Raw genomic sequence first — 12,384 nt, 5'->3', positions numbered from 1 at the left:
AGTATTCTCCCTCAAAAGTCAAGTAGATCGTTTGGAGGCGATGCTGAAGCAGAGCAGAGACAGAGGAAGACAGAGCTCAGATTTAATTTGAGAGGAACTTCCTCAGTGCAAACGGAGAATCTGCATAGTGCGAGATAACATTAATAATTGTTACTATTGGGTTATTGCTGCAGCATTTAAGCAGCACTTGCATACATTCTAAAGCAGTAGAGGTGAGTATTTGTGGCTTGCATTGCATCTCTAAGTTGTAATGTTTGTACTGCAGAATTTTAAGTCCAAAAATCAGCGGCAGATCAGATTGTTTACATAAATGCGTCAAATGCATTTAAAGATGATGCTGTGACATTATTAAGTTAAATTCGTGTATCTGCACTCACTACTATTGAAACAGTTGGATAGAGACTGGCTGCAGATGATCCTTTTTATTCTCCAGTTATTTTTTTAATGACTTTAACTCAGCTTTGCAGATCTCCTGTATTTTGGAGATGACAAAGTTTTGCTTTTCTTTTTTTTCTTGTTACCCTGGCAGAGCTTTGGAATAAATATATATGTAAATAATATATGTATATTTTGCGTGACAACTTTTTTGGAAACAGGTTTGTGTTTTTCTGTCGTTGTAAGTTTGGTTAAATACACTGAACTATTTTTTTTTTTTTTTTTTGGATCACTCACCGACTAACTGGCACGCTCTGAGTGTCTCTTTATTTGTCTTTTCTTTATTCTCCATTTCATCCTCTTTATCCTCCACACCTGTAAAACCTGCTGCTTGCTATAAGCGTGACCTCTTTGGGATTTCTCTGCTCTGTCAGATGTTTAGCTTGATTTTCTTTTCTGAAACATGGAATACGTATTGATTCTATATTTAAATACACAATGCTTAGAGAAATCTGCAAAGGGACCAGTTTAAGATCTTCCTCCCCATCTCGTCCCTTCTGTCCCTGGACTCCTTGCATTGCATGCCTATATTTTTACAGAAAATAAAATAGCTCAATTTATCAATTTATGTCTGTGATGTGTTTCTGATGCAGTTTTTTTTAAGACAGCAAACACATTTGGTTTCTAAAATCCTGGTTCTGACTTCAAGCTACAATGCGTCATGCTTCCCTTTAATTTGGGAGAGTCAGACTCATCTGCTGGCTTTGCATTTTTAAAGGTTTTAAAGTTTTCTCCTTGTGCTGTGATTGTGAAAGCTTCAAAAACCATAACATCCTTCTCGTCAGATACATCTCCATCCATGTTGGAACAATAAGGACATTTTTAACTCACGGCTGCCCTCTGAATAATTTACATCGTATCCTTAAGCCTCCAATTTGGACAAGGGAAATCTCCCTCAAACAAAAATGGAGTGAGTAGAAATTCAGAAAACCTCAAATATTCACGCAGAGCAAGTTCCAGTTATCTTTCAGTGCTGCACAGAAGAGTAATTTTATCAAGCCCAGCCCTGACTTCTTACAGGCAGCTGTAACATGTAGACACAGGGAATCCGTGACAAACCGGCCTTAAAGAAATGCTCACTCATCATCTGTTTCAAACTCGTACAAGGTCATAGTTCAACCTTTAGTGCCACCATATTTTGAAAATTTCAGACCCATGTTTTTCCCCAGCTTGTGGTCCCATCATCCGCGATGTAATTGGACACAGGAAGCAGTAATTCAGCCTGTGGACCAAAGAGCGGTCCACTGACACACCCCTTCGTCCATCAAAGCACCAGACAGACATTAAAAGACGCATTGTAACTTGAACAGAAACAGCGATCCTTCTTTTCTTTTCTTTTCTTTTCTTTTCTTTTGCACCACTATTGCTTTGATTCCTTTTGGTTTTGATTCTTCTTCTTTCCTCACACTTCGGCAAAATGTGTTCGTGTCACATTGGAGGCCCACCAGCGTCTGTGTTTGTGGGTTTGCAATGAGCTCATGGAAAAAGACCCGCGGTGTGCTGGGAAGAGGAAGCTTTTCTGCCAGGAACATTGTTTATTCTGTCTTTTGTGTGGTAATATCACAGATTCTGCTCTTATCCGTTTTCCCCCATATTGGCAACAAAATACATATTCAGGAGTTGAAATCCAATCTAGCAAATTTCCACAGAGCATGCAGGGATAAGAGCAGAGTGTGTGGCAAACCCCAGAACCCTCAGAACACACTAGATTTTTAAGGCGTCGTTTCAGCGACGCTGAATGTGTGATTATGTGTCTTAGTATGTATGGGCTTGTATATTTGACGTCTGACTGTGTGTGTTTATTTGCTGCCTACCTGTTGGTTTCTGTGCTCACAGCTGGCCCAGTATCCCATGCTGAGAGAGGAGATGGAGAGAATCGTCACTCAGCACATCAGAGACAGAGAAAACCGCACCAAGGGTCAGGTAAGACTGAAAAAACAAACCAAGCATAACGCTTTACTGATGAGAATAATTACTGACGTAGTCGCCTTTTCAATTCATTTATCTCAAGTTTTATGTGATATTTGATGAGACAAAAGATAACCATGGTCTTGTATGCCCGTATGCGAGGGGCGAAGCAGTGATGCAGTCAGGCAGAGGTTAACGTAGAGGGGAAAAAAAGGGTCGGGGTTATTCAACTTAGAAACAAACCTGGCTGGACTACTAAAAACAACAAGTTTATGGTCCCATAAAAGAGGGCAAGGTAAGCAAGGTAACCAAACTCTACTCAAAGAACTGGCAACAAAACGACACCAATTCAAACAAACTGACCTTCCAGATCGAGACAGAGAGAAACTTAAATGCCGACTGATCAAAAGGGGGTAAACACATAAAAACCCAACTTGACACTAACGTGAGCCAATCTCATTTCCCTCCATGAGTTTTTGTTAGAGTTTATTTGCAGGTCTCCATATTGGCTTGCTCCACCCCTTTTCTGCCTCTTAGTTTGTCAGCCAAGGGACCAGATCAGCTGCCACTAAGGAAACTCGCAAAGCAAAAACAAGAGTTTAATCACGTCTTACACACATAACAGTGTAAAGTGAAACTTGCCCACTTATTTTCAAATAAAGCTTTATGTGATTATGGAAATAAATAATGTCTAAGCCAAAACCAATCCGTTGTTTCTCTGTGAATTAATTACTACACTTGGAAAAAGCAAAATGTAACCACAGTAGAGTGAATAATCCTGTACTTTACCAGTGAGATGTTTGGTAAATATTACTATATTTTGTGTGGCTGAAACTGCAGCCATCACACCCTATTTTTCTGTAAAAGTTAGAGATAGCTTAGTAAATTTGAATTAGACTTTACCTAAATTGTGCCTGTACAGACGGATTGCAAATCAAGAGAAAGTGAGTTTTGTTTTCACAACTAGAAATACTCCAGAGCTGCAACTGGGAAGAATGCAGAGAATGCAAAGTTTTAATTAAAACATCTCCTTTGTTAACAGTGAAGTTTAATTGTGATTTAATTTTTTTTTTCACTTAAGATATCTAGTTTCCACTTGAATATTGCGCTAATTGCCTTTGTCCGCTGTGAGTTTGCAATTAAGTTTTAAGTCAGCTTCTTCATGCAGCACAAATTCACAACATGTTATCAGCAAATGACATAAAGTCATTTACTTTTGAGCTGAGAAAGCTTGTAGCAACAGTGGAAAGTAGAAACTTCCTCTTAACAGGAAAAAACCTCCATCGCTGTGACATCACTGTACATTTATGCAGAGATGTACTTCATCAAGATGATGATTTTTATCAAGGAAAACGTCATTATCTTAAGAATTAGTTATACAATTGATGTGTTTGCAAACCCAAACAGAAACTGAAAACATGTTGATTTGATTATTAGATTTTTTTCGACTGTCGGGTCCATACAGTTCTCAATAACTGCTGCTTTTACAATTTAAACATTACCAAAATGCAATGTGTTACGAGCAACAGAGCTGAGCTCCTTAATGTTCTTGGTGTCTTGAAGTAACCTATTTGACCTTAAATCTATCTTTATTCTTCTCTGACTGTGCACAGTGATAGATAGTAGTAGCAATGCTTTCTGTTTTCATCACAAATGTGACGAAGATTTAATTTGTTGTTGCCTGTATGTTAACGTGAAACTTATTTAGTTTAACCCTAACTGCATTTTAAATAATACATCAAAATGTCATCACAAATCCATGTTTCTCATGTTAAACCTGGAAAATGTCTTCACTAAATACCAAAGCAAGCATCATTTGTGACAGTTTCCTGTCCGCCTCTCTATGCAGGTTCTGTTGCTGATTGATATTGAATTGTCCTACATGAATACGAACCATGAAGACTTCATTGGATTCGCAAAGTGAGTTTTTTGTTGTTTTTTTTTTTTTTTTGCTAACATGTCTTTCCTGAAGTCATGGGATTGTGCACTGGGCTGATTCCTGCTTCTTTTTGTTTTGCAGCGCTCAGCAGAGGATCAATCAAATGAACAAGAAGAAGACAGCTGGAAATCAGGTGCCACGATCAGAAATGCCCACTTTCACATCCCCAAATCAACATTGGTTTCCAAGTAAAAGTTAGACGTTTGAGCTTCGTGATAACCGTAACCTAGGACTGAATTCAATGAAATGTGTTTGATCTGTTGGATGGCAACCAGAGGACTAAACGCAGCTTCCCTTCAGGCTTCCTTCTGTCGGCACTCAGCTCAGTGTCTCCTCTCATGTTAAATGTTGCACAGCTAAACAGTATTTTGTTACCACTGGCAACTTTCCGATTCCTCCGCAAAGCAGCAGTCGTCTGTAGTACATGTTGCATGGTAATCGGCAACAGTTGTAGGAGCGTCAAACTTTCTTGGCTCTTTGCTGAAAGCCAAAGCTGTGTCAGCACACGAGAACCTTGGATGGGAAATATCAGACGCATAATTGTTTCGGGCTGCAACAGTGGAGCAGTTGTCAGCTTTGTTGCCTCACAACAAGAAGGTTGTGGGTTCAAAGCCCGGTCAGGGCACCTTGTATTTTTAAGTGGCGTCTTAAAAATATTTTTTAATGTCTGTCCTTTGACGTCAGTGATTTAATTTGCTTGTGGATTTTACTTTTGTTTCACTTAAGAGTTTTAAATCGTCAAATAAAATTGTTTTTACAGACCCCGTTAAACCTGGGTACACACTAAAGGTAGTTTTCAAGTGATTGTTTTTTTTTTTTTTTTATTGGAGAATAAAACCTCTCCCAAAATATTCTGTCCCAATGCGAAAAGTTGCAACTTCCTAGTTAAATCCTGAAGTAGCTGTGAGTAATCTCTGTTGGAAAACCGAGTTTAGTCACGCTAACCACACCCAGGACACTGCCAGATCACTGCCAGACTTTTACAATCAAGAAGCCGTTCAAACAAAACCTGCACGACCAGATGAAGTTCACATAAAAATCTCAAAAAGAAAAAAAAAAGCATGCTAAAGTAATTCAAAAACAAAGAAGGCTCCAGAGAGACAAAGTGAGATATAATAATAACAGAACGATAAAATATGGCACAGCGGAAAATCTTCCCAGAAGTGGGGCACCGAAATGACTTCAAGACTGCATCGCTGATTCATCCAGAAGGTCACAAAAGAAACAAGAACAACATCTGAAACACTGCAGACATCTTACTTAAATTAAGGTCAGTGTTTAAGATTCAACAATAAAGAGAGCTCCATGACGTAAACTAGTACTAACCAAAAAAGAACATCAAGCCCCTCTCCACTTGCCAAAAAACATCTTGATGAACCCAAATACCTACGTGAAAATATTCTGTGGTCTGCGAGAAGAAAATGGATGTTTTCGAAAGGTGAACGTCTCTTTACAGCCTTCCAGAAAAAGAAACTCACAAAAAACAGTCAAACGTGGTGGTGGTGGTATTTTCATTGTCCTGGACGACTTGCAGTGCTATTCATGAACCTTTAATTCGGCTCTCTACGTGAAAACTCTGAAGCAAAATGTCCGACCAGAGGTTTATGAATCTGAAGCCCAAAGGCATTTGGGTTTGTGTTTGAAACACACCAACAGCTAGTGCTGGCTCAAACACCAGGACAGTATGAGTGTTTTGGGGGTAGTCTAGTCAAAGTCTGAACTTAAAGTCATTTGAGATGCGGTGGCATGATATCAAACAGACCCTTGATGTTCAGAAACGTGAGGAATCAGTGATGAATTACAACAATTCTGAAAATGAAAGTGGATTAAAATTCCCAATAATGATATCAATGACACGTTTCTCATGATCAAAAACACTTGACAGGATTTTTTTTTTTCCCTTCCCACAGTGTTTTATTAGGTTTTTGGGGTCAATAACCTTTTCCACATTGGACTACATTGGTTTGTTTATGTTTACCCCCTTTTCTAAATATATTTCATTCATCTTTGTCCAAATAATAAAATTGTTTGTTGACTTAAAACTTGGACAAAGAACAAAGAAAAAGGGTAAAATACTTTTTTCACAGCGCTTTATGATTCTTCTAATTGTTTTCTTTCTCTTTTTGCTCTTTGTTTCACCCCTCTTCCCCCTTTGTTTTCCTCTCTGGGGTTTTACTCCAGGATGAAATCATGGTGAGTTTTGAGTTTGCACTTTTGCAGTATGCATGTCTGTCTGCAAGTAGCCTTCATTATGTTTGAGCTTGAGGTAAATTATTTCTGTATTTGTGTGAGCTTTTTCTTTTTAAAAGCACAGATGACAGCAAACCCTGGATGTTGTGTGGGTTATATTAGTTTTTTTTTTTTTTTTGTAATTTAAATGCTTGTAGATGGCAGATGCTTAGCTGTTTCCCTCTCCTCTCCCCCTTTTTTTTGTCTTTTGTCAAACACCAGTACAGTTAGGATACTAAACATGATATTTTACAACAATCTGCTTGCTAAAAACTAATATTGTTTTTGCATCTTTAATATCAATATAAAAAACCCCCCAAAAGTTCAATTTTGGAGGGGTTCTCCACAGATTCTCACCAGCTGGAGCTTTAACTGGATAAAAAGAAAAGTGGATAATAAGAGAAAATAAAAACTGTAAACGTCCCAAAAGAGCATTTCTCTATCCTTTTTCCATTCACACAAAGTTTCAAAAGAACAGACAAGTTACAAGGCCTGCAGTGTGAGACACATATGGCGCCCCTGTTGTTTTCAGTTGTCATAACACGCACCATGATTGGGGTCAGAGGTCAGGGGCACACTGTAAACAAAGCGGTGAACTTCACTTCCTGTTTAGAGCTGGGTGTTCTTTGCTGTTTAAGACCCCACAGCTTCTGCTACGTTTGCACCTTCACGCCGCGGAAGGCAAGGCACAACTCAGGAGTGAGTTTGTAAGCATGTAAAATGCTCAAAAGTTTAATTTTAGCTTGATTAGTGTGTGTTGTGCACTATAAAGCATTACGTTAATTGCAGTGGAGATCCCCCACTGCAACTTCCAAAATTATCAGCTGTCTTGAAAAGACTGTCTAAAAAGTAAATGTAGCTTTTTGTGCAGTGGAATAATATTTCAAATATAAAATGTTGTAGTTCTTTAACAATGAGCTTTGTTTTTTGTTGTTTTGTTTTTTTAACCTCCCTTATTCTCCAGGAAAACTGGAAGTCATTTATCCAGTTTTTGATCTGCAGTTACATTTATTTTTAGCAGAAGTCCAGGGTGTCAATAAACACAATAATGCATATTCTTTTCAGAATGTAGCTTGAACCACATATTTATGAGTATTCACGTTCTGCAGGTGAAAATGTGAGACATTTAGTCATTGTGGTGAGAGAGAGTCAGTTCTGGCAGGAATGGCATGGAGGAACCACATTTTTTCCATCCCCTAATTAATAAAATGCTGGAAATCAGTCACATTACTGGGCAGCACAAAGTGCAATGGAATCCCACATAAAGTATGTAAGAATGTCTTCTACCCATTTTCAGCCGCAACCACAACCAACTCACTTTTCACTGCACAAGCATAAAAACTGAGAAGTATCCATAACACCAAATTAACAAAAAGAAAATATGAAATGCAAATGCTGATATTTTGCTAAATAAATTTTATTGACATCTTAAAGAGTACTGTGTAGGTTTTGTCTTGCCACATATGGTATGTTGGAGGATTAAATTAAACCACCCCACTGTAATGCATTTAATTGTAGTTGTGGAGAATAGTTATAGAGGACACTTAGAAGTTGACCGGGATGTTTTTTTTTCTTTTTTCCTTTTCTTAATGTGATATCTTTACTTTATTTATTTTAAGTGAAAAGAAATGTCAAGGAAGAATTTGGCAATAAATCGTTTCTTTGTTTTTGATTTTCTGATTATATTAGTCAGAGACAAGTCTAAGCTTGGTCAACATAAAACAGAAAACACTGCAAAAAACACAAAGTCCTTGTGTATATTTTTGTCTAGTTTCTAGTCCAAATATCTGTCAACACTTGAAGCAACTACGTTTTTGTCAATGTTAAGGAATTATTAAAATAATCTCAATCTCTTGATGGAAAAGTTACTTGTAAGTTAGTTTTGTGGTATTTCAAGTGTATTAAGACATTTGCACAAGCAACTAAGCCAAAAATACTTGGTAATATTTTGTTTTGGCAGTGACATGATTGTAATGAAGCAGTAGTTGATTAATGCAGCAAGCAATTTTGTTAATTTTCTTACTGAAAAGACGTTCCAAAAACTGAAATGTTTTCCTAAAATAAAATAAACTGCATTTTCATTCCTGTTAGGTATTATTTACCATATATTAATACATATTACATATTAATTACTCCAGTGAAGTTCCAGTTTGTAGTAATTAATTTGAAATAAGTCAGACTGGAGAAATTGCAAGTATGCAAATGTTTTTCATGAAATTCATAGAAGGTTTAAGATAAACCTAGAATGCTAAGATTTCTTTTATTTCAAAGAGCGCTAGGTCACTGTAACATTACGATAAAGTACTTTAGAAAGAGTTTAAGTACGTAACCTAATGCCTGAAACTTTCTCGCTTTAAAAGCTACCATATCAATCTGTATGGTAAATGCCATATGCTGTGCAGCAGTGAAGCCTTTGCACCATAGCACATGACCAATGAAAAAAACATTTTCCAGCCATTTAGCATCCTTCCTCCTCCCCACCTTGCTTGCTGCCCCCCAGCTGCAGTAATGGCAGCTACAACCACTCTGTGTATTTGGCCTTCTCGAAATCCCCCCCCCCACTCTCCCTTATGTTGGCAATAGCTTTGTAACATTCTCTCCACATTCTCACTCAGCCGGAGAGAGGAGTTAACGATCGGTACAAGGTAAATAATTCATGCAAATTAAGAAAAATAAAACATGTATTTTGTCTGTAATGAGGAGAGAACGAGGTCAGGTAGAAAAGGAAGTGTCAAAAAAAAGAAAAAAAAAAACAATGTAGGTGAAAGTTTGTGTGAAAGATGTTTTCTATCTCCCATAGAAGCACTTTCAGAAATTACATTTCTGAATTTATTTGTCAGTGGATATGTCTATGATTTTAAATCCGCTCTTCTGAATTTCTAATCATTTCTGTGTTCCTGTGTGAATTTGGTTATTTTTGTAGGTGATCAGGAAGGGCTGGCTGACCATCAACAACATCGGCATCATGAAGGGAGGAGCCAAAGAGTACTGGTTCGTCCTGACCGCGGAGTCTCTGTCCTGGTACAAAGATGATGAGGCGAGTTTTTTCAAACAATCCCTACAAAAACACACAAACACAGTGAGGATCTCGCTGCTACTAAGGCTCTGGGCTTGTACACTTGAGATGCCAGAGAAAAATATATGTTGGTACATAAGGCACAGTGCCCCTCCCTCACCTATTGCTACACACTGTTCCGTCAGCTACAAACAAAGGTAGCTCTTTGGGCATATTTTAGGTTGTGAAAAACACAAACAGCCAAGATGTTTAAAACTAAAGAAGAACCACATTTTACTTATTAATCTTGCAAAAAAAAAAAAAAAAATCACAGTTTGAAAGCTGGAAGGGGCATGTAAAGCGGCCCGCAGCATTGCTCTCAATAGATTCCCTTTGTCACAGTTTTCAGAGGAGCAAAAAGCTCAGTAAGCACATTTCTTTGAAACTTACTGTTCAATGTAGCTGGTATTTATTTAGTGTTTTTGCTTTAGTATTTGTATAAACTTTTAAATTACCCTATACAAGTTAATTGGATAACATTACAAATATTAGTGATCTTTTTTTTCAATATTAGATGGGGGTTTTTCCACTTTTAGTAGTAAGATAAAATTTTGCTCTCTCATTTTTAGATTGTTATTATTATACTGGGAAATTTGGATACAGGGCCAGATTTATCTTTATGCTGTATAATTATTATTAAAAACTAAAGTCCTTTATTCCTGTTTAACACACTGAGGGTAAAAAATTAGGATACCATATGACAGCTTATGTGTAAAATATTTGGCCATTTAGAAATTCAATATCACTTTGAGCAACGTTAAAAAATCCATTTAATGTTAGACAATAGAGCTGGAAAAAATCATTTCCATAAAACTTAATTAAAAATGCGGTTTTCCATGAGGAATTAATGAAACATCTCACAGTTATTCCCTCATAAAATAACCAAAAATGTAATGAAGTCTTGAAAAAAAATCAGCCAATCTACTGTATAGAAAATAGTCTAGAATCAGTTTAAGTCTTAACTTAAACTGATGCAAATTGGCAAATGCACAACGCCAACCATTTCATCCCTTTCCCCTTGTAACTATCCATCAGGTTTGATGATTGTCTGTAAAAAGATTTTATCTGCTTTGCCAGCTGATGATAGGGGCGTCCAGTGATGCTCTGCAGAAGTTCATTACTCTCACCACAGCCTCGCCTTCTCCAGGCCTTAGCCACAGCCACTCCACTCACTGATATCCGAGGTGTGTGTGTGTGTGTGTGTGTGTGTGTGTGTGTGTGTGTGTGTGTGTGTGTGTGTGTGTGTGTGTGTGTGTGTGTGTGTGTGTGGGTGGGTATGAGTGTATGTGAAGACCTCTGTTTTTAGAGTGCAGACCCCCCAACATGTCAGACACTGAAGCTGGCACACACATGTGCATACCAGAGCCCCCTGTACCTTTTAAACACACACGCACACACACCTACACACGCACACACACACACACACACACACACACGCACGCACACACTCGCACACACACCTACACACACACACACACACGCACACACACACACACACACGCGCACACGCACGCACACACACACGCAGTCACTCTCAAGCTGGTTCTAATAAACATTTCAAAGAGGGGGCACTGGACTGCAGCAGAGGAGAGGGCTGCAGCCAGGAGTGGCTCTTGTTAGCTGGATGAGCTGCAGGAGAAACAAGGACCGCATGGAAGGAGGGAAAGTGTTTCTGAAAAGGAGTCAGCGCCAACTGTAGTGGAGGAAAAGAGCCGGTGGTTTAAAACCTTTGGTTTTGTACTCGACGTTTCCTGATTTCGTTTTACAACCAGAAACTTTCGTGTGTTCGATATTGACTTTATTTTAGTGACAGAAACACAGCAGTTACAAGATGGTAGGAAAAAAAAATTGATGTGACATCAATTTGTATTCAGCCTCCCTGAGCCAATACTACGCAGCTTTGCACAGAATCATATTTTATTGCAGTGACAGCTGCGTGTCTTTTAGGGATTGTCTGTACAAGAATTGCACAACCAGAGAACATTTTTGCTCATTCATCTTTGGATTATAGCTCAACCTCAGTAAGATTAGATCAAGAAGATCTCTGAATATCAATTTTAAAGTCTTGCTACAGATTCTCAACCAGATTTAGGTCTATGCTTTGACTGGACCATTCTAACACATATATCAGCTTTCATCTGACTTCAACAACAGTTTTCCTCTTCCCACTCTTCCACTGAGGCAAGAGAGGAGAGGCTAAACTGAGCACAAATGCATGCCACACTTTGCAGATATTTATTTGTAAAAATAAAAGTACATTTAAGTGTGTTTTGTAATGTGGAAAAATTGAAAAAAAAATGCTTGGGTGTGAATGCTTTTTTCATTACCTCTTTGTTTCGTCTACCTTCTCCGTCCTTTCCTCACTTCTTCTTTTTACTGTATATTTATTCAAACATGGCCTCCGAGGGTGCAGGGAGACTAAAGACCAACACTCAGCATTTGGTGTTGCAGCTCAGCGGTGAACCTGGAGGGCACTGCAAAGCATGCGCATGTTTTCAATCCAAGCTTAACATTTTACATGCTGGCCTCTCGGTCACACTTACACTAAAGGTTGGACTTGTCCTGAGGGCTCATAGTCCAAACCTGGGCAGAGACATTGCCAAAATAAACACAGCCGATGAATTTTTTATTTTTATTTTTTTGCTTGTTTGTTTCACGAAAGAAAAAATGTATCACTGAAAGCAGGTTTTTAGCAGGAACATATGTTATTCGCCGCCGTTTCATTGGCTGCATCTCGACTTGGGGAAAACCCTCGCTAAGGGAGAAAGAAAACCATATGCACACACATACACACACACGCCGACACACACATCACTCT

The 12,384-nt window shown here is 38.3% G+C and overlaps 1 protein-coding gene across 1 annotated transcript in view; it reads left to right on the top strand.

The window, feature by feature from the left end:
• Positions 1–12,384, top strand: part of dnm1a (dynamin 1a) — a 51,177-nt gene that overhangs the window by 20,228 nt on the left and 18,565 nt on the right. Inside the window, exons 11-16 of the mRNA XM_015000932.2 lie at positions 2,272–2,358; positions 4,193–4,263; positions 4,364–4,415; positions 6,464–6,475; positions 9,127–9,156; positions 9,435–9,548. Of these exons, the coding sequence (XP_014856418.1) occupies positions 2,272–2,358; positions 4,193–4,263; positions 4,364–4,415; positions 6,464–6,475; positions 9,127–9,156; positions 9,435–9,548 (366 nt within the window). The remainder of the gene's footprint in view (positions 1–2,271; positions 2,359–4,192; positions 4,264–4,363; positions 4,416–6,463; positions 6,476–9,126; positions 9,157–9,434; positions 9,549–12,384) is intronic.

The sequence above is a fragment of the Poecilia mexicana genome, unplaced genomic scaffold (assembly GCF_051168715.1).
Source record: "Poecilia mexicana isolate PSO_F unplaced genomic scaffold, ASM5116871v1 scaffold_12, whole genome shotgun sequence".
In the NCBI taxonomy this organism is placed as follows: Eukaryota; Metazoa; Chordata; class Actinopteri; order Cyprinodontiformes; family Poeciliidae; genus Poecilia; species Poecilia mexicana.
The sequence above is the reverse complement of the archived record's forward strand: the minus strand, read 5'-3'. Positions and strand labels throughout refer to the sequence as shown.